The sequence below is a fragment of the Opisthorchis viverrini genome (genome assembly GCF_000715545.1).
Source record: "Opisthorchis viverrini unplaced genomic scaffold opera_v5_78, whole genome shotgun sequence".
NCBI classification, from domain to species: Eukaryota; Metazoa; Platyhelminthes; class Trematoda; order Opisthorchiida; family Opisthorchiidae; genus Opisthorchis; species Opisthorchis viverrini.
The window spans coordinates 1,650,052-1,671,754 of record NW_008751734.1 but is presented as its reverse complement, the minus strand read 5'-3'; the positions used below and the strand labels follow the sequence as shown (position 1 = coordinate 1,671,754).

Here is a 21,703-nt window from a genome sequence, read left to right as displayed (position 1 = left end):
ACCATAAACTGAGCAATAACATGAATAAAATGTTCCGATGCTTTCGAATGGCATGTTAAACGAACAGAGTGAGTGCTGTATCAAGTATGCTGAAGAATACCAGATATACCCCAAATTTTCAGACTTTCCTGAAGCCTAAGATCGTCCAATTATTCAAAGCTGGCACTCCCATGATGTTGAAGTACAGGAACAGACTTATTTCAAAGTAATGATTTATTAAAATAAAAGTGACGATAAATTAATTACAAATAGCAACTTCTCAGAGAACTGAATCCATCCACGCAGTATTACAGCTTCCTGATCTTCTCCCCTTTCACTTCTGGATTTGCTCGCCGTATGTCGTTTTGTCCTTGTTCTTGATAGTTGAACGTACAGTCATGTCGGTCAGTATATCGATGATAACCACAAAATGTGAACCCACATCGACACTGAAGACCTAAAAATGCAAAAAATAGATCACTAGAAGAAGACTAGTCAAAATTCAGTTGATATATTCTAAAAATCTTACAAGACAGACTGAGTGAAACTACACTTCTGCCACAAGGAATAAACCAGGCAGACTGGCACAAATTTTGTGACTGATTACATCCAACTTAATCTCACTTTTAGACCCGACGCCCAGTAACTGAATATTAAGCTTTTTCGGAAATCGATGGGATTCTCCTAAGAAGCTAACAACAGTATCATGGAAATGACTTCTGTCACTCAAGACTGATCTCTGCAATATCCAAACGTTGCTTGTTGACAAGACACCAGTCATCATCATCATCATCATCATCATCATCATCATCATCATCATCATCATTGACAGCATGACATCAGTGTTCACCACCGATGCTTCACTGTCGTACAACCATGATTTATTTAAAAGTCTTATTGTAAAGAAAAGAATAAAGGTGGACGGCCAAAACACTAGAGGTGACCTAGAAATATTGATTTTCTCTTTGAGAAATTCGTGATTTTACAATGACAAGGTGGCAGTCATTGCCTTTCAATTATACATGGATTAAGTTAGGGGATTGTAACCTGGAAGTGGATAAGTTCTAATCAGATTCAGCATAAAGAAGCACAATTTATATAATATCGGTGTGAGATGAGTCTCAGTGGAGCCAGTTCTTAACAGAAGACGCGATCGTCACACGAGCTGAACAAAGCGAATGAAATAGAGTGTGCAGTCCAGAAACAAATGGACGGTGCTGCCACACGTCGTGGGGTTCTCCATCTAGCTGATATGGACATCGTGGACTGTAACAAGTAGGGTGCTGCCACACGTCGTGGGGTTCTCCATATAGCTGATAAAGACATCGTGGGCTGTAACAAGTAGCGAGATGGCTCAAGTGGTTAGAGCGCGAATTTACTGACCGGAAGGTGTGTGGTTCGAGCCTGACCCCTGCACTTTCTCGACTTCCCTTGTCTAGGCTTGGTGAACCTGGCAACATCCCAGCCCTCGTGCTTCCTTCTGGTGGCATGGCAGCTAGGCACCAGAAGAGTGTTACAGCTGAATGACGACGACCCCGAGAATAATACGGTGAATGCTTTTCCTGGTACGGGGATTCTTTCAATCAATGAACGAGAAATCGCATTCTTTTATATCCGATTATTTGAAACACTATGGTGTCGGCGGACTACCTTCAAGGAGACCACATAGAACCCCGAAGCTCAAAAATGTATTCGTGAGAGGCATTTCAGCTAAGAAGCTAAGCTAAGACTAAATCGGTTGTAGTTACCTAACCGCCTGGTTAACTTGTAGGGAGAAACTCTCAAACAGCATCGAAAATAAACGCGAAAACGAGTCGACCTCGCTCAAGTGTTTTTCCTGATCATCATCGCATGATTATTACCGGTAAGTATTGGTATTCGCACCCTGAGTAATGACACCAAAATGAGTGTAAGAATTCTGGTGCTTCCTTACCTCCTGTGAACTTGGCTAAAATAGCTGACCATCGACATGCCATAAGACGAGTAACAGAAGGGCAACAGGGGGTGTTGCTTGCTTACAGAATATTGGAATGTCCATCCCATACTTCAGGTTGTCCGGATGAAAATCCACAGAACGAGTACCATTGGCGAACTTTGGGTGCAACATGTAGCGGTACGCGTAGTAAAACATAAGTTGCTTCAAGCAGATCAGCTTCGGAAGCATCTCAAAATTAACCATACCTAGCGTAATTTATTTATTTCCCGTCTTTGAAGCCATAGTTTACTGACCTTTCTGTTCATACTGCACTAGTCCAGCTGTAATGGAATTTAATTTAACCCCTTGGGTAGATACATGGTGTAATCCACTATATTGTTCATAGTCACACGACTCTTGTTCGAACGGCCGTATTCTTGTTCTGGCGTAATTATTCCGGTGATTCCACACCAAAGGAAAGCACTGGACTCGAGTTTCGCTCTTATAGGAGCTCATCAGCAGTGCATATCCAATGGCCGTGCAGGTATTTGAACCATTATACTTTGAAAAATGACACGCCGTTTGGACTCCCGTTTGGAGATAACATTGCCTAAACTATGTAAAGCTGTGGCGGACTAAAATTATTGGTTCTGACTGTTGACTTTGTAATTCTTATTTGTTGACATCACCCTCGTTTTGATGAGCAATAGAATTATCTCTGCCATTTGGCTGGTATAACCTTGGATTTCCAAAGTGTTATCTACCTACTCCTTACTTTACATCCTTCTAGCTGTTTTCTGCAAGAGAGTCTCACGGTTTCGTCTAAGTTACAAAAATTTAAGGTCCTGTTGGAGACAAAGAGAAAATATGTGAAGCCAAAGTTGGAAGCAGGTCCGTGGGCTTTGTGTACACTCAAACTGACTGTTGGTTTTATGGCAGACACCTCAGTCGCGGAGAAAATTCACCGTCATCAACTGAAGCGGCTTGACCATTTGCTGCGAACACCGAATCACCATCTACCAAGACAAGTGTTCTTCTTTACGCTTGCTGCAGAATAGCTCAAATGTCAAGAGGGAGAGAGACAACGTGTGAGACAAGTTGGGTGCTGTTAATGCAGTCATCTCCTGGGATGGAGTCCTCAGGATTCGTCAAGTTCATTCATGGAGACAGTAACATATAGCGTTCGCTCGATATACGTTTCCGGCTAGACTGTCAGACCTAGGTGCTTGGAGGTATACAAACCTTAGAAAATTTTCAGTAGGTTGGTGTCATTTCCACTCCCTACCTGTCCTATTCTTTTTCCACAATAATCTTTTTGAGGCTAATGAGTAAACTATGTTATGAGGAAGTGGGGAGTCAGTTAAACAGTGGACTTGTTTTCCATGACCCTGAATGTACTAAATATACGGTACACATATCACACTTGGCTGTATATACCCTAAGATTTCAGCTCATCCGAAAATTCTGATCCAACTGTTTCTGTTTGTATGTCGTCGTATGCACGTTTGTGAGGATGCCCACCATTTCACATGGCCAGTTAGTCAGCCCCAGTCTAGTGCCCGCAGTTATAATGCTGTTGTGAATAACTCTGGGAATATTTGGTACGGGGAGATTAATTCGACAGCACAGTATGTCGAATTGGAAAAAAGCACTATAATGTATACGTGAGAGGCTATTCAGTTAAGATTAAATCGGTTGTAGTCATCTAACCGCCTGGTTAACTTGTAGGGATGAACTCTCAAACAGCATCAAAAATAAACGCGAAAACGAGTCGACCTCGCTCAAGTGTTTTTCCTGATCATCATCGCATGATTATTACCGGTAAGTATTGGTATTCGCACCCTGAGTAATGACACCAAAATGAGTGTAAGAATTCTGGTGCTTCCTTACCTCCTGTGAACTTGGCTAAAATAGCTGACCATCGACATGCCATAAGACGAGTGACAGAAGGGCAACAGGGGGTGTTGCTTGCTTACAGAATATTGGAATGTCCATCCCATACTTCAGGTTGTCCGGATGAAAATCCACAGAACGAGTACCATTGGCGAACTTTGGGTGCAACATGTAGCGGTACGCGTAGTAAAACATAAGTTGCTTCAAGCAGATCAGCTTCGGAAGCATCTCAAAATTAACCTAGCGTAGCGTAATTTATTTATTTCCCGTCTTTGAAGCCATAGTTTACTGACCTTTCTGTTCATACTGCACTAGTCCAGCTGTAATGGAATTTAATTTAACCCTTGGGTAGAATACATGGTGTAATCCACTATATTGTTCATAGTCACACGACTCTTGTTCGAACGGCCGTATTCTTGTTCTGGCGTAATTATTCCGGTGATTCCACACCAAAGGAAAGCACTGGACTCGAGTTTCGCTCTTATAGGAGCTCATCAGCAGTGCATATCCAATGGCCGTGCAGGTATTTGAACCATTATACTTTGAAAAATGACACACGCCGTTTGGACTCCCGTTTGGAGAAAACATTGCCTAAACTATGTAAAGCTGTGGCGGACTAAAATTATTGGTTCTGACTGTTGACTTTGTAATTCTTATTTGTTGACATCACCCTCGTTTTGATGAGCAATAGAATTATCTCTGCCATTTGGCTGGTATAACCTTGGATTTCCAAAGTGTTATCTACCTACTCCTTACTTTACATCCTTCTAGCTGTTTTCTGCAGGAGAGTCTCACGGTTTCGTCTAAGTTACACAAATTTAAGGTCCTGTTGGAGACAGAGAGAAAATATGTGAAGCCAAAGTTGGAAGCAGGTCCGTGGGCTTTGTGTACACTCAAACTGACTGTTGGTTGTATGGCAGACACCTCAGTCGCGGAGAAAATTCACCGTCATCAACTGAAGCGGCTTGACCATTTGCTGCGAACACCGAATCACCATCTACCAAGACAAGTGTTCTTCTTTACGCTTGCTGCAGAATAGCTCAAATGTCAAGAGGGAGAGAGACAACGTGTGAGACAAGTTGGGTGCTGTTAATGCAGTCATCTCCTGGGATGGAGTCCTCAGGATTCGTCAAGTTCATTCATGGAGACAGTAACATATAGCGTTCGCTCGATATACGTTTCCGGCTAGACTGTCAGACCTAGGTGCTTGGAGGTATACAAACCTTAGAAAATTTTCAGTAGGTTGGTGTCATTTCCACTCCCTACCTGTCCTATTCTTTTTCCACAATAATCTTTTTGAGGCTAATGAGTAAACTATGTTATGAGGAAGTGGGGAGTCAGTTAAACAGTGGACTTGTTTTCCATGACCCTGAATGTACTAAATATACGGTACACATATCACACTTGGCTGTATATACCCTAAGATTTCAGCTCATCCGAAAATTCTGATCCAACTGTTTCTGTTTGTATGTCGTCGTATGCACGTTTGTGAGGATGCCCACCATTTCACATGGCCAGTTAGTCAGCCCCAGTCTAGTGCCCGCAGTTATAATGCTGTTGTGAATAACTCTGGGAATATTTGGTACGGGGAGATTAATTCGACAGCACAGTATGTCGAATTGGAAAAAAGCACTATCAAGCCCGAGTACTGTAAAATCCACTGTGCGAGAGGAATGGAGGTGGGTGCTTATGGTAAGTCCAGTCGGTCACACCAATCACATCGCTCAAGTGTGAACACGTTCGCCTGTTCAGACGTGATAATTCAGATGCGTCCAACGGGCGTTGGTAGAGTAGTGATTACACGCTCGCCCCGCACGCCGGATGTCCGGGGTTCACATCCCGGCACGGCCATTGGATATGCACTGCTGATGAGCTCTAATAAGAGTAAAACTCGAGTCCAGTGCTTACCGCCTTTGGTGTGGACTCACCGGAATAATTACGCCAGAACGGGACCACGGTCGTTCAAACGAGGTGGTGTGGCTATGAACAAATTACACAACAATTGGGTACTTTTCTACACGCAACAGAAGCGTCCTGAGATGCAAGAATTTCGGTTTGCTAAACATACTTGAATTTTCTGCGAGATAATGTTATTTCACGAGAGGGTGGTTGGGAAATTTACCTGTCAGTCCAATTCGCTTGTGACATGCATGACATCGACTGGCGTTCGGCGCTAGCCAATGGGAGAGGTGGGCAAAATATGCAGGTTAGATTCAGCAGCAAGTATGTTGACATGTATGGCTGATATAATTGCCCGAAAACGTAAGACTGATATTTAGCATTAAATGTAATTTATTGCTAATTATTCAGCATGTAAGATGACACACAGCTGTAGAGTGATGATTGGTAAATGATTTTACCATGCTGATTGTCCGCGTCTGGGACGGTGTGATGTGGACCATCATTTAACACACAGTTCACTTCCTGCACATCACAATAAAAGGTAGTGCTATTCCTCAGTAGTAACAATTTCTGTACTGTCTTTGATGTCACAAATAAATGTAACAAAACGTGACAATTTCCGTGGTTGTCTGTGTGGCTAAAATGGTAGAACTGTCCAGCAAGGGCGCTACTCCACCGCGACTTTCAGAGTACTTCTCAGTGGAAGCGTCACCGTTCATGCACGCGTCGCGAGGGTTTTCATGTGGGAGAAAATTTTGGATGGCAGGTTTGACAACAGGTATATATATATATATATAGCTTCTAAAAAGGTCACGAGCAGTGTATCATATGCTATCTAGACTTTGAAGATGCAAAACTTTGATTGGTGAGATAAATTCCAACAAATCCGTTGTGCTATATTATGAATTTTGTTTAGAAAGAGGGATATATTTGGCCAAAACTGTCGTTGGAAAGGTCGGTATCTGGCCTGCATGATAGAATTATGTTGAGTTTTCCCGTTGCTATCGCAGGATGGTGATTAGGACAAGGCTTTTTAACTAGTGTTGGGTACATCCGAGACAGATTGCTGTCAATACTGACGGTTACTGGCACCTTTGCCCCACGGTTTGTATGGAGAGGTTGCAGTGCAGCATTTCCAAAACTTCCACCTAGAATCCACAACAAACCGTTGGCTCATTGACACAAAAGGGTTCGAATGCCTTACTTTTTCGTCCAGAAGTGGATGGAATCGGGCTGGGAGACTGCCCATCTAGTTTGTCACTTGAAGAGAGCACTTCTGCAATCGAGTCTCCTAGCATCTGATCAGGGGGTTTCGCTGACGTGCTGAATTGCAGTTCAAAGTTCTCCGTCGTTTCCTCTGCAGTCATATTTTCTTGCACACCTGACAAACGGATCAAAATGTGGTCGATCAAATGGTTGTTCGAAAACTAACTCTCCAGCTGGACAAACCTCTACATCACATAGAAATTAGAAGAAGACAACCCAAGACCAATTTAATGTTGCCGACAAGGAAAGGTTTTACTGTCTATCAGTACTGCTCGTTCGTGAGGAGATGAATGAGAAGTGATGAGTTGTCTAGTAGCATTAGAATTCACTGTTAATGTGCACTGGTCTCGGTTTTACCGAACCAACTCAGTAGCGCGAGTCTTAGACCAGAACCACCACCGCAAATTAGTGTGATAAGTGCAGCTTCAGTACCCGAGTGCAGTTTCAGGGGCATTTCACAGGTTGGATACCCAAAACAAGGCAAACGTAAAACTTGTACCAATAAACTAAGGTTTCAAATCACTTGTTGAGCTGCCCTGAAATAACAGTCAGTAGAACCGTTTCATAGTGATGTCTGTTTGAGGAGAGATGTTGCCTTAATTCTGTTGGTGCAGATGCCGAGCATCAGAATATAGACATCCTTGTAGCAAATGAAATTGTAAGACACCTTACTCAATGCGAGACCGCAGTTAAACTATCTGTCATTGCGGAGTTGTCGGCACAGCAAAAAAGAACAATTCATGGAGCAGCTTTTGTTACTTTGACGAACGGAACAACACTCACTTTGATCTGTAGTTTTTCCTGAAGTTTCTACAACCTAAAAAAAGTATAGATAGTTCTTCAATAAAAGTTAATTCATGTGAAAGTAGACGAATAGGAGACATACGATTCTGTAATACGGTGCGTTTCCGCCTATCAAAAACGCCCCCACCTCCATGTAGTGAAGGACTAACAGGGACGCAGTGTTAGGTAAATCCATCGTGTACTTGCACCACTTACCTGGATCGCGTATCGAACTGCTTTGTGCAGAATATAACTGCTGAGTTCGACAAATGTGAACGGTAAAGGTTCCATGCGCAAATATTTTTTACGGTTCTTTCACTATAATCGTAGAGTGTGTGAATGCGTTTCCCCAACAAACGTATTTCTGTAACTGCTTACTCCTTTGCGTTACCGATATTTGCATTTTCCAAGGGAGAGTGAACTACGTTAGGAAGGAAGGACTGAAATTATTGATGACTTAAACGTACGTTCCAAAACACTTCGGAGTTTTGGGCCAAATTCTGCTCGGATAGCGTCAAAAGGTTTGAGCGCCATGTAATGTATAATCTGGAATTTTTAAGTCAAAACAGCGTAGCATCGTCCATTATATTGTCCTCTGATTGGTATGTGATCAGTTGATAGTCAAACGCTACCAGTGTGTGCAGGTGGGTGTTCGTTCTGTCTGTGTGTAAGCGTGATGGTGTGTGTACTTAAATTGGGATTTATCTCCGTTTGTTGTTGTGCTGACTATGATGCGTCATTATTCGGATCCCTGCTGGACATCTGGTTGCCATACCTACTAAGGTTTGCAGTACGTCCATCGCCACCATCACGGTTGGTGAAGTCCGTTTGTGCGTTGATCTCTAGGGCCTCAGCGCACGTCTGTTCCAGTTGTGATACCTGTACTATCGAAGCTGATTCAATGGCTTCACTCAAAACGTTTTGGATATTTCAAATGACCAACGTGCCAGAGTTTTGAATATCCCCTCCAGCGTACATAGTATCTTTACCACAGCCGACCATTTATGTACTATAGTGGCACACCATAGGCATGACTCATAGATATAGCAAGCACGGTGTATAATAGTATATGCTACGCGCAATGGTGATGTCACCTCGTCTGGTGATGAAACTTTTACGAGCTAATTACCAAGCTCGGCGAGCAGACCAACGGCCACTTGATCAACTGCCAACAATGGAACACAGTCTGCTCGGTATCCGTAAACCAAAAGACCATGATTCGAAATCTTCACACTGTTAATTTAGAAGAAATCAGATTGAATAGCAGGGAAACACTTGGATGCTTACATAACCTGATATTAATTCATTGTAATTTGATTTAAATCTAAGCAAGGTAAATCCGAAGGTGTTTTTGTTTACACCAGTCCACAGAAACGTATAGATTTGTTCTCGAAGCAGTACAGTAATCAGGCAGATCCTAGGTCGTTCCGGAATTGGAATTACTAAAGGTTGGCGCTGAAACTACTCAGTTTTTATATTCGACTACGCGGACCAAACTCGTTTTCATATTAATTTGGTGTTAATCGAAGAGTCAAATGAATCAGAGCCGACCGAATCTTTGGTTCTTGCTATTCACTTACTTGTATTCAGTTTAATCTCCCAATAAAAAATAAACTAGTTTGCAAATGGATTCTATCCTGTGAAGTGCTTGCAACTAGGGTTCAGGTAGAAAACATAGTAGAAGGAACCTTGGAGGCACAGCCTACCTGATGAACCCCAAGAGATACAAAAACAGTAGTGGGCTATCAAAGATTTTACACCAAGCCCATGAGTAGTGTGCTACGTCAACGAATTATGCCACAGTATCTTGTATATTATGCGTCTGTTATATACAACGCAGTTGTATTACTCGTGCAAGCATAATAAATCAACCACGTCTTAAACCGTCAACATTGGTACACCGATATGGGATACAAAATCTGTGGTTAGTGGTTAGTACAGAGAAACAACGAATGAGTATCCTGCCGAATACATTCAATTAAAAGAGGCCTGGTGATTGATACACGTGTCGGTTTTGGTAGCTCAATGAAGGGCGCCTTAACATTATACCATATATACTTTTCGTTACGTAGACGTTTTGTGACGAGAAACCAACCGATAATAACACAGTGAGGACAATGAAAAACAAATTTACATTATAGACACGTCAATTTGGTATTCGAAAACAGAAATATTTGGCGAAAAACTGGTCGCTTTGCTCGAAGTACCACATTGTAATAATTCACAGTCTTACGTAAATTTTGAATGAGCTTAAATACAGAATGACTACCCTGGAAAGCAGGGTCATCTAACACTCATTCTTCCAATCGAAGTTACATCTGGATGTGGCAGAAAACCATTGGTCTGTCAGCAGATAAAATAGAAATGGGGGTCGGTTTTCTGGGCCAACTTCCAAAGACTCTTGGCGATGATAGGAGGGGATTATGCAGATAAAAGTGTGCATGCCAGTGGATCCAACCAAAAAGCACAAGCTTACCACCACAAACTCTTCCAGGGAGGAGAGCAAACACTAAAATTTTTAAGTCGGTGGCCATGTTTTTCATGCGAATTTATTAACGGTTGTCAAACGATAGTGATTAATTAAAAAAGGATCACCTAAAAAGCCCATCAATAGGGCACGCTCACGTCGCTATAGTGGACGTCTAAATAAAAATGAGCAGAGTGTAGACATGGCCACCTTACAAAACGCTCCATCGGGAATGGTTTTTCTACTTTGGACAGGGTACTGGAAGTCCTGACGCATTATTACAGCTGAACCAGTAACTAATCACCCGATGCTTTTGCCTATTTTCTCCCTCCGCTATTCTTGAATTATTGAGTGTGCCTCATTTGAATTTATATGGGTCGACCGGATACCAATTCCAGCTTATGAAAACTAAGTTAAAGGTGTAAATTAAAATCATCCATTGATCCGTTGTTCGTTTCCTGGCTTGCCGGCCACATTCACTTAAACGTAACATCGGATTGTGTTCACTGATAATTTTGCCCGGTTGTGATGCAAGCAGTATCAGCGGCGTTTGTACTAGTAGTTTCAATCTATCGTGTTTACCGGAAATCGTGTTTCTTGATTTCTAGGATAGAAATCAGTCAGTCTTCTTCAGTTTTCCTGAACAGCGTTGCGTGGCTCTTTTTGAATAGATATTTGCGGTCACAGGATGGTGAGGCATGAATATTTTGTGCTGGTGTTGCTAAACATGTTGCTAATGATGATAATGAACACGTAACGTAACAGGCAACCAAATGTGAGGACCCAGAGCACAAAATATATTCACAACTTTCATTACCTTTCTCTTCGGCCAACTGTATGTGGAAAGGCTGACATGTTCACTGGGGACTTTGAAATCGTGAAATGCCGGAAAGAATGTACAACGCCACGTAAAGTCGTGATCAAAGCATTACATAATTAGACGAATGCCTGATTTTCGCTCCTGGTGGAACCTTATATTGGACGGAGATAACGTCCAAATCAACATGCATTCCAGAATGTTGGGCAGTCTAGGATTAAGCCTGTTCACTTGTCTCTGATGGCTACGTGAAAGCTTGCTCCATAGCGTTTGGAAGTAGGAAGACACTAGGTAGCACAACGGTGTCTAATGCAACCAAATCCAGTACGTCTGACGACCGTCTGATACCCAGCAGATAGTTGCAAAGCAGGTTCAGCCCTATTAAAGGTTGGTTAAAAGGTGGCTATATCTGGAATAGGAGTGCCTTTCACAGACTCAGCATTACGGTTGTTTAGAAATCAAAAAGAAACTATATGATAGAGATGTTTTTAGTCCAGGTGCAAGTCTTTATGAAATCGAACGAATGAACGGCACAGAGGCAATTTTTCACGATATTTAGCTGGAGAACAAGTACCGGTACAAGAGTTAACAGCGACATGAAAACCGGCGTAGCCATTTGCGGCGTCTGAAATTCAGCTGAGGTTCACAGTCAATGGCATCTAGACAGCGAAGATTCTGTAACCTCAGTTACGGTATTTCGACTTTATACTTGGGTTCTAGGAATGCGGTGAATGTCCTGGGTAAATTTTTTGGCGCGTTGTACAGATTGCACAAAATTTCGAAAGATAAGGGTTGAGATAAAAACAGAGAGGTGTTTTTCGCTAGTTGAAGACAAACCGGCAGGCGTGCAAGTGGTAGCTTACTTAGGCGTTTAACCGGATTTACTACATTTGGTCTCTATTGAAAAGTTATCTTTAAATGGGGAGGGACAAATATCGAGGGAGATCAACGGAGAAAGACTGCAGGCATCAGCAATCGTTTATCACTCCTACTATATGCAATGATTAAAGGACCATGCCTGGTTTCACTGCACGACGACATATTGGCAAAAACTTAATTAATTAGTCTAATTCGTGATATTGAGTAGGCCAAGGTATTGTCATGGCACCTGAACCCAGATATGTTTGGGTTGTCAAACAAACCGTTCGGCTCAGAAGCTTCTGAGGCAGCATTTGTTGAGATAGAACTCTCAAATTAGTCTTTTGAAAGCCATATCTGTTTCGACCTTCAGACTGAGGGGTTGTGTTCGCCAGACGCCCTTCCAGTAAACAACCTACAGTGACTCTGTAGATACTTCGTGAGTATCCAGTCGTATGGCCAGATTGATCGCTAAAGTACGCAGAAGGACTAGCCAGGATGAGCTATCAGATTCTCACCGCAAAAAATATGCCCCTCTGAAGTGACCCACTTCCCAGGTTTTTAAGTGTCCCAACAAAGAACATTTTACTTTTCAAAACTTTTTCCGTGGCCGCCACCCTGTTCAGAGTAGGGTTATACGACCGAGGAAATATTAAATACTTGGCCTTAATTACTTGGCTTGATGCTGAACTAACAGGATTTTTCCGCAACCGAAATAATTTTTTCTGAGTAAATCTGCCGTAGACCAAAGTGGAGTAACTGGCCTACGAGTGATTACATAATGACACGTGTCATCCTCAGTGCTGTCAGGTACAATCGCTTGAGTCATTCAGCAATGTTTTCTAGTTGTAGTGGAATAATCGAACAGGATTACTAGGACAACGCATCTTTATGCCAGCCCACTGCTGTACTATTGAGGCTAGAATAGCGGTAGTCAGATGACTAGCAAAGCTGTTTTCTCGTAATGTGTCAAGAAGTTCAAGCAAGATCAGAAAAGGAGCGGGAGAAGGTTAACCTTATACCAACCGCTTCTGCTCATGTAATGGTTTAGAATGATTTCATTGGTGCAGTACATATTTAATTCTACTCAATCACATGCGCTGACAAGTTGCACAAGACCTAAGCTCTTCATGACAAAATACGACCAATCCTAATGACTCAAACAGTTGTAGGTGATCTGTCCTTAAGCCGTAGAGGTATCAGGGTGTTACAAATGTTCTGTTAAGGGAGAACTTTTGGCAAATGCGCCAGAACTTGCAACATAACTTGTTGAAACACTTGATCCCGCGCTGGGGATGCATCTCAGTTGACGAGAAGACATCTGCAATCTAACTATAAATCTCGGTAAACAGACAAACAACCATGCAGCAGATAGCTATGTACCACAACACCACCAGAAAATTTTCGGCCGCCCACTAGTTACAGATCAATCTTTCACCTGCTCGCCTATTTCCTATACCGGGAAGTTGACGGCTGCAGACTTCATATACAACCCCCTCAGTGTGGCTAAGTGCACCAGAGTGCACCCTATTCCTAGCTCGCCTTAGAAGTTCAGCGTTGGAGATTGGATTGGAACACAAGGTCCCAAGGATATTGAACAAGTATAGTGAAAACGTCTGTTAAGTACTTTAATGTGTCACTTGCACATCGTCCTGGTTCTGATACAATTTAGCGGTGATAACGGCAGAGCACATTGATATAGCATTATCTAGATCGTAACAGATCCGGGTACAGTTACATAGTCAATCAGTTGCAGAACTTTTCTTTGATATTCGGATACTAGGTAAACTACTGAGTGTCAAGTCTGCTGGAAAGATGCAGCCAAGTTAACAAAATCATACACCATTTCAGAAGGGCTTGGCAAACAATCGGTGGTTAATATTTACGCAATGCTTCATGTTGGACACAAGAGCTTCATCAGGCCAATTTGGCCAGGTTTTAAGCTAGACGAAGAACCGATCAGTTAATCCTCTTCAGATTATCGCACTAGATTAGTGTTGAATGTAAATTAACGGCTCTTATTGGCTAGTGTGGCTGCCAAAATCTTGAATTAATGGGTTGGAGGGGTTTCAACTTTGTTCCGATCGGCTCCCGCTCCTGGATCTTCCACCTCAGGGTGCTTCATTTGATGATTCAGCGCGGGTGCCACTGCTGAATCCGCTGGTATTTGTGGCTTTGTAAGTGTTGTGACAATTTACTTGAGGGGGAGGGAAGATGAGTGAGATTGAGTGGAATTCAGATGATTACTACCCTTCCTTGTGATAACGGCACACCGGCATTTGTCAGCTCGTCTGACCTAAAACCGTTCTTCACACACCTACCACTTCCATGCCTTCTGTTCTGTTAACATCGGGATGGTTGGCGATTTCTACCGCCTCGGCTACCGGTTTCTGTGAAGTAAACCGTAATCCTCGCCTCAAAACCTCAACATTTTCCAAATATACTTTGCGTCCCATGTCCAGTGTGTTTTCCGAAACTGCCGAGTCTTTCAGTAACACCTGGTATTTATTTTTCTGTTTATTTTCTACTGTTTATTTTTCTACTATGCTCTCCGACTCTGATGTGTAGTTCCCTGGCCGTCTGTCCCATATAGACCTTAATGCAGTCATTACACTTATTTTTAGATACATCCCTGGTTCTGTTTGCCGAGAGGCGATCCTTCAGTTTCACCAGTGCAGAGCGCAGAGTGTTCCTCACCTGGAAAGTTACACTTATGTTAGCCGTATTAGGAATTCTTCAGATGACCTCCGACATCCCTGGTTTATATATATATATATATATATATATATATATGGTAAAATCGGTCTCTGTTATGTTTCGCTGCCCAACACAACACTCTTCCCGATTGACGCCTAGTCAGGCTAGCTTGATATCCATTACCCGAAGTTTGTTCTTTAATTCAGATTGGTCACTGTCCGATCGGCCTCTTCTGTGCATAGGGTCCTTACAAGCCTGAACATTGATGGAGCAATACTGACGAACACCGACTTCGGATGAGCAGACAAGTGGTTCAAAACTGCCCAGTGTATGTTGGCTTCTCGTACACTGTAGTCTTTAGTTTCCTCCCGGCATCACGTGTCACGCAGTCTAATAAGGGCAGTGTACCCACGGTTGGCTCTATCTACCTTCTAAATTTGATGTGTGGACCCACTTCTTTCAGTTAGATGTAGAACTTACTAGCCTTGTTTAGGTTCATCACGACGAAAGTGTCGTCTAAACAAATGCTCTGAAGCCCCTAAATCCTGCTGACCATTCGACGTGGTTGTAAACTGAAACACAGTTCTTAAGGGTTAACTAAGGTTCCCCGAAGACAGTGCCACCAGGTGGACACACAAGCAAGATAGGACTTTGAAAGTGTAGGGGGATAAAACAGTGTGAGAGATGTCTTGTCATGAAGAAGCGTCAATAATTTCTCGTCTTAAGTTATTGAAAGAAGAGTGGAAAGCCCTGAAGTGGAGACCTTTGTTATTACCAAATGGAAGGCTGCGGAAAGGCTGTATGAACTGGAATGCCAGTAGAGTCTCCTAAAACGTTACCGTCCATTATATGAAGTTTTGTCATCTGTAGTTGTTAAGAGACCTGGAAGATGTGAAGGTGCATTAACGAAGAATGAGTCAGATTTCCTTTACGACTATGACATTGCAACGATTTTTTTCGCGATGGCTGAAAAATTCAAGATATTTTCTGTATTGAAATTGAACTTGGGTGTAACAGCAAGCAAGAGATCTATATACAAGGACATCCATAAAGAATAAACGTTTGAGACCCTAAAATTTAGATGCACTGACAGCGCCTAAGCCAACTTTTGTTAGTTTGTTCGCCGTTTTGCCCCATCTTGAGGCTTTCCGCTAACTGGACTGAGCATATACTGCGAACGTGTTTGTCATCGTTGAGTTTTGTGCATTTGTTGCAGTACCAGAGCGGAAACCGGTCTCACATTGTGTTGATCGGTGGTTTAGGTGCCTGGACATTGAGGATTTGTGTTAGTCTTTTTGGAGGACATTATTGGGACGTAAGGATTTCGTGGCATATTTTTACTTTGGTTAGCGGACTTTAGTATACCGCTTATTTTGGTACTAAGAAGATAGTTAAATTGGCTCTTAGACGTGTTTTCATTTACGGCTTTCATTTCATGATGCTTTTCAAACCGCTCACCTCGAAGAATTTAGTGATAAAGGCGCCTTTTTGTTTTGGTCAGCTTCAAACACGACAAGGTCCTCGCTCTTGTATGGCACCCTCCCAGTTTAAGGTTGTTATAGATGGTTCTTTTAGAAGCGGTTCCGTGAGACAGGCAAACCGCAAAAAGAATGACCACATTTTTCTGACCAACTTTGGTGTTACTCACAATAGATCGACCCTCAAACCCGGATTGATTTGTTTTCCCACGTAATTGATTTGCTGCTGATGTTGTGGTGGATTGATTTTGACACATTGGCTGATCATTTTCGCATATGCGGCCACTGTCGATACCTAGTGCCTGAAGTTACACACGGGATAATATAGAGCTGGATTTTATATCTGCTTAAGCCAGCGGATTAAGTTCTACAGAGCATGGTGTGTATACAAAACACAGGTCAACCATCAGACTGCTACACCATAGTTTTTGTCTTCCTGATTAGGCATTTAGCTGAAAATACTTAATTGTCTCACCGTTTCTTAATTCCCATGAGTCAACAAGGCCATTAATTTAGCCAACTTACAAAAGCTTTTGTGAATCCAACCATGGCCTGCATCGGAAATCCAAATTGTAGTATAGTTAAAACAAAATAGCACCTTTATATGATCAAGGATGTTTTCTTTATGATTTGCTTGAAACTTAAATAATCTCTTTACGACCCGTTGGTATCCAACATGAATTTCAGGATTATACTACACAATGAACGAGAATTGCCAACACCTTTAGAATGCCACCTCCAACTAATTGCATACCCAAACTGCATACCAAACTGTTACTCCTAATCCCACGACAAGGGTTCGGATGATCTCGGATTCTGAACCATTTGTGGACCTAAAACCGCATGACTTTACCATTCCTAACCGTAAAATGTTCTCGTATGCCATGGACACTTGGAGGTAGCTTTACGTGTTAAACTGTCCATTGTTAGTCCGGAGATTCACTTCAGCTTTCATCTAGCCGATTAAAATCAGGTTATACACGAAAAATCTACCACCGGATTGCATATGGGGCCTGACCATCGGGATGGTGCCAAAACTACATTTTCTTACTGTTCATGGTTAAACGTAAACACAAATAAATTCAAGTTTCGTCTGTACCCGTCAAGAATGCCTATCCCAGGCTTAAATAAGTCAAAAATTTAAAACTACTGAAAATGTCTCATATGATATTAGGCCATTTCAAATTTTAAGAAAGCCAAACATTTTTTATTTAAATGAGGTTAACAAACCTTCGAAACGATGTTCTCGGGTTGTGTTCAAGACCTGAAGATCTATATCTTCAAAGACCGCAGACTATTCCTCTCAGAGAATAACTCCATTCAGGTGGACTTAAACTGTATGCCTGACACAGGTCATTTCGACTACTATTTTACTTAGTGCTCTCGCACAACTGAAGTGAAATACACTGTATAAATCCGCACATTGAAATTTTTCCTGACAGTTCCATCTGGTAATATATTTCACACATTATATTACACGCTTATTGTACCTCTGACGAAAAGAGTGTTCTAGCGAATATTCCAAGTAGCTTTCAGTTTTAGGTTTACACCATTTGTACAAAGGTTTTGCACAACGGTGACAAACAGGCAGTTTCTATGTCCACTCTCACCTGCCCTACAGCTGTGATTCCTGTGTTTGCCACGGTGTCGTAGATAACTCCGGCTGAATGGTGCGATTCAGGCCCTCGAATGGATTCGTTCGATAAGGTTTTGTAACACTTGGAACACATTCCATCGAATTGAGAGCTTCCATAGAAGCCACACCCATTTCGACATAGGTGATGAGTGTTACAGTTGTTCTTTACCTCCATCTGTTGGTTTACAGCACCAACCTCTATTGAAGTCCAGCACGGATACACATGAAAAGATTTGCTTTCACGCAGTCCTAGAAAGACTGATTAAAACAAAATTCAACTTGCTTAAGATCTATGAGCAGATCAGAATGGAGATAGCCATAAATTTTTAGCTTGTAGAACATATCACTACCTGATTATGGAACATCTGAATTCCGCACTCCAGAGCCGCGAAAATGCCCTAAGCCGACAGATGCACTTTTCTCCAAAACTTTTAGGTTTCGAATAAATGTTTCACACCAAATGTTTGCATTTTTTATGTATATTCAAGCTATGAACCACTTGAATGAGCCCTAATTTTGTGGGAACTGGTTTTAATTAATCCCCTCTCTAATTATTAGCGCGCAATCTATGTCATAATTGCGTTGCCATGGCTTCAGATATAGCCCCAGGTTTATCTTTTGAGAGACGAATACAGAGTGATAATACGGAATTTGTGCGTGCAAGGGCGAAAGAAGGATCAGCGCTGTTTTGCAACTCGAGTGCGTGTATTAAAAATGCACCAGGCGGCCAGCAAGTCCAAAGGAATGTCAGGGGATATGAAGAACCTATAAAGTCGAGTGCGATCGCTATTACCAAATAGCACGCGAAGTACCGTTTGCCTGGCTCAGTTTTGTCTAAGAAAACACGGGAAACATTTCCTACTCACCTCTTATTATCTTGATCAAAAGCATGCGGCGAACAATTATTTGTACGACTGACTGTTAATCCACAGGTGGCCGAAGAGGAGTTGAGGAGTGTGAAAGTTTGGAATGCCGCCGTGTGGGTCGTAGCAGCTTTTAGCTGAGGGATTCAGCAAGTGGTGTGCAAATTTTGATTGTTCGCTAACGTTCTGGTTATATCGTTGCAGTTGATGAACCTCCTGTCCTGGCTAAATTTCGCGCATCTTGTAATTCGGTCGAGAAAAGATAACTACAGCCACATACGCTTCTCCAGGTGGCAGCATGAAGGACTTTTCCGACGCTCCCCGTATGTAGTAAATGTTGATGATGTACATTACCGATCGACGCTAGTGAGTATTTGTAAAGCAAGTAGTAAATACGGAGTAGATAAAAGCTGTACATTTCCATGATCACAATGGGATCAGTACTAGACACATATTTGTGGAAGCTTTTGTGAGAAGCTGACGGTTTGCCCATATTCGCTAACTGGTTGGTTTGGCCAGAGACATGATGGCTAAACAAAATCGAGGTAAGTCGTTCGTCAAGGATAAAACGGAAGCATATGTACAGGCAGCGAGATCCACGTTCGTCTACGATGTTGAGTTGGACACTTTCCGTACTCACACTGCTGTCAGAAACCACATGCGTATCATATCGCATCCGTGTTTGTCGGTCACAAACACCCCTTCGCGAACGGCTGACAAGTATAGCACCGTATTTTTCGCCTGGACTATGCCGTACTGTCTGTTTTATTTTTACCACAATACTACCAAACAGATTCCGACGGGGCATGCATCAAACGGATCCGGGTTTCATCAGTTACTGCGCAGCCCACTGTCTGTATGTCATCCGAAACTGGGCCGTGAACGAACAGTCCGAGACGCTCCGCTCTGACGTTCGGACCAACAACCGTTTGGAGAACGTCAAAGTGCAGGCGATGGCACCACTCGGAAAGTATAGACCACGCTATAAAGATGGTGTCATGGATCATGCGGGAATGAGTTGCATACCTCAGACAACTTTGACTAAGTGGGAATCCGGGGGGTGACGTGTAGGTTCTAAACGGAATCTGCCGAATAATTACGTATGCCTCTTCCCCCGTTTCTGGGTGCTTTGGAACGACAACTTCCAGGGCTGCCCTACCATCACTTTGAAACTAACAGAATGCGCTAAATCTATGGCGATAAAGTTATAGATTTTCATGCAAACAACTGAGTGCTGCCGGAAGATTGATAACAGGTTTAAGAGACCCGCACACCGCTTTCAGCTGTCGATGTTGCCTTTCCGTCCCCATTTGCCCTCGGTATTCAAACCACTCCGTCCTTACGTTAATTCTAAATTTACCAACTTTGTTTGCCTGACTGCAACCTACCTGAGCAAGGTGTACCCCTTTTCATTAGTTTTCAAGCCTTTGCCATCAACTTCCGAGGGCGTGCAGAACTTTCATTGCTGCATGGTAGGGAAACTTCAGGCGCCGAAATCCAGCCAAACCACAACCAGTAGAAAGCAGTGAACTTTTCGGGGGTACATCCTGCTGCACCAGAGCTCCACGTCGGTGAAAGGCGACCCATATCAGATTGGTAGACCACAATAGATGTGGGCGAAATGGCTGCCCGTCGAACGTCAAATGCGGTATGCAATGCCGCGCCTGCAAGGCCTGGTGGCATTTCAAATGCACGGGTTTACAGGACGACCAAATAAGCCGACTAGCCAACTCTCCTGACCCGTTCGTCTGTGCCAGCTGCCTCTATGTCAAGGGTGCAATGCATACCGCAGCGAACAGAAGAGTCCCCCGAAACGGTACCCAATCCCCAGTGCAGATGCCGAAAGACCACTGCGAGTGTTCCGCTTTAATCGGGATACTCGACGCGAAATTAGAACGTCTTTCGAAGGCATTGGAGGACTCAGGCGCTAAGAATGCAGCGACCTGGGCGAAAGTCAACAAGGAACTATCGTCGCTGAACCAATATCTCGCGATGTCCATACCGGGTCCCATGGCTGCGAAGAAAGTCATACAACTTTTTGACGCGGCTATAAAAACCGCCGCAGCGTCTCCAGTGGACAGGCGCCTAAGGGAAAACAGACTGATAATCTGGGGGTCATTGTCCGGAAAAATCACGCCAGCGAAGTTGGCACAGTCGATCCTGATTCTCACGAAGCCTGATAAATCGCTCTAAGCATAATGGCTACTCCAGAAGGGAAGTAAGCGAATCCTTGGACTTCTAGTCACTCTTTCTTCCCCGTTTGACGTACAGGAGTTGAGGATCGTCCTCTAGGCGCGCGTAAGCTGAGTCATAGCAGGTCAGGGGTGAAGGCACGTAACAGGCTTCCACCGAGCCCCAATTCAGCCGACTTTTATTCCACCACCACAGGCCTCTCGCCCACCAAAGGCAGGGACGCATTGGAGGAGGCAAACCCCACATGCAAGCAGCGCCCAAACTACGTGGAGCTATCTACGCTTATCTGCGTAGCAGAGGGCACAGCTGAAGCCGTGCACTCCTCGACAAAATCACAGCCTCTGAACTGGACTGAGGCAGATGTGCGGGGACAAGAAGCGGAGCCAATCTCCAGCTCCACTTCGTCAAAAGCAGCCTCTCTGCTTGTGGACACAACCGTTGCCCAGTACCCCGACACTCAAAGCCATAAACAAGACTGCAGCCATCCGGAAAATCCCTCGTACATCCAGTTGGTCACGCTGATCGCTGGCGAATCGGGTGTCCACACAAACACGGATGAGGAGCGACTTCAGCCAGAAAAGCCATATAAAACCCGCTATATGAGAAAACTGCCGGCTGGCTTCAAGGCGCAATCCTCCAGGAAAACGAGCCTCTTGGGAGCGCCACCAAAATGATTACTTCTTTGTGCCACCACCCAGCGCTCAGGGCCTCACAGAGACACTTTTCCGGTTAAACCGCGCCAAAACGCCCAAGGATCCAGAAAGGCGAAAGCTTGCAGCAAACCTTTGATCAACAGCAAATCTGGTCGACGAAAAAGGGATGCTGAAATAGCTACAAACAGCAACGTTCGAAATTTTCGCCCATGGGGAAAAACTCTGCCCCCAGAGCCAAAAAGCCCGACCAAACCGAGTTCTCACGGAACGAAAGAAACCCGCAGGCGAAAAGCACCCCCAGAA

General features: G+C 43.3%; 1 protein-coding gene across 1 annotated transcript; it reads right to left on the bottom strand.

The window, feature by feature from the left end:
* Positions 1 to 237: 237 nt before the first annotated feature.
* On the bottom strand, positions 238 to 17,940 carry T265_04644 (hypothetical protein; the record flags this gene model as incomplete). The annotated part of the gene is made up of 6 exons (XM_009169426.1): positions 238 to 436; positions 5,910 to 5,960; positions 6,894 to 7,070; positions 7,739 to 7,772; positions 14,202 to 14,378; positions 17,666 to 17,940. The coding sequence occupies 6 exons, from the start codon at positions 17,864 to 17,866 to the stop codon at positions 288 to 290; spliced, it is 789 nt and encodes a 262-aa protein (XP_009167690.1).
* Between the last annotated feature and the right edge of the window lie 3,763 nt (positions 17,941 to 21,703).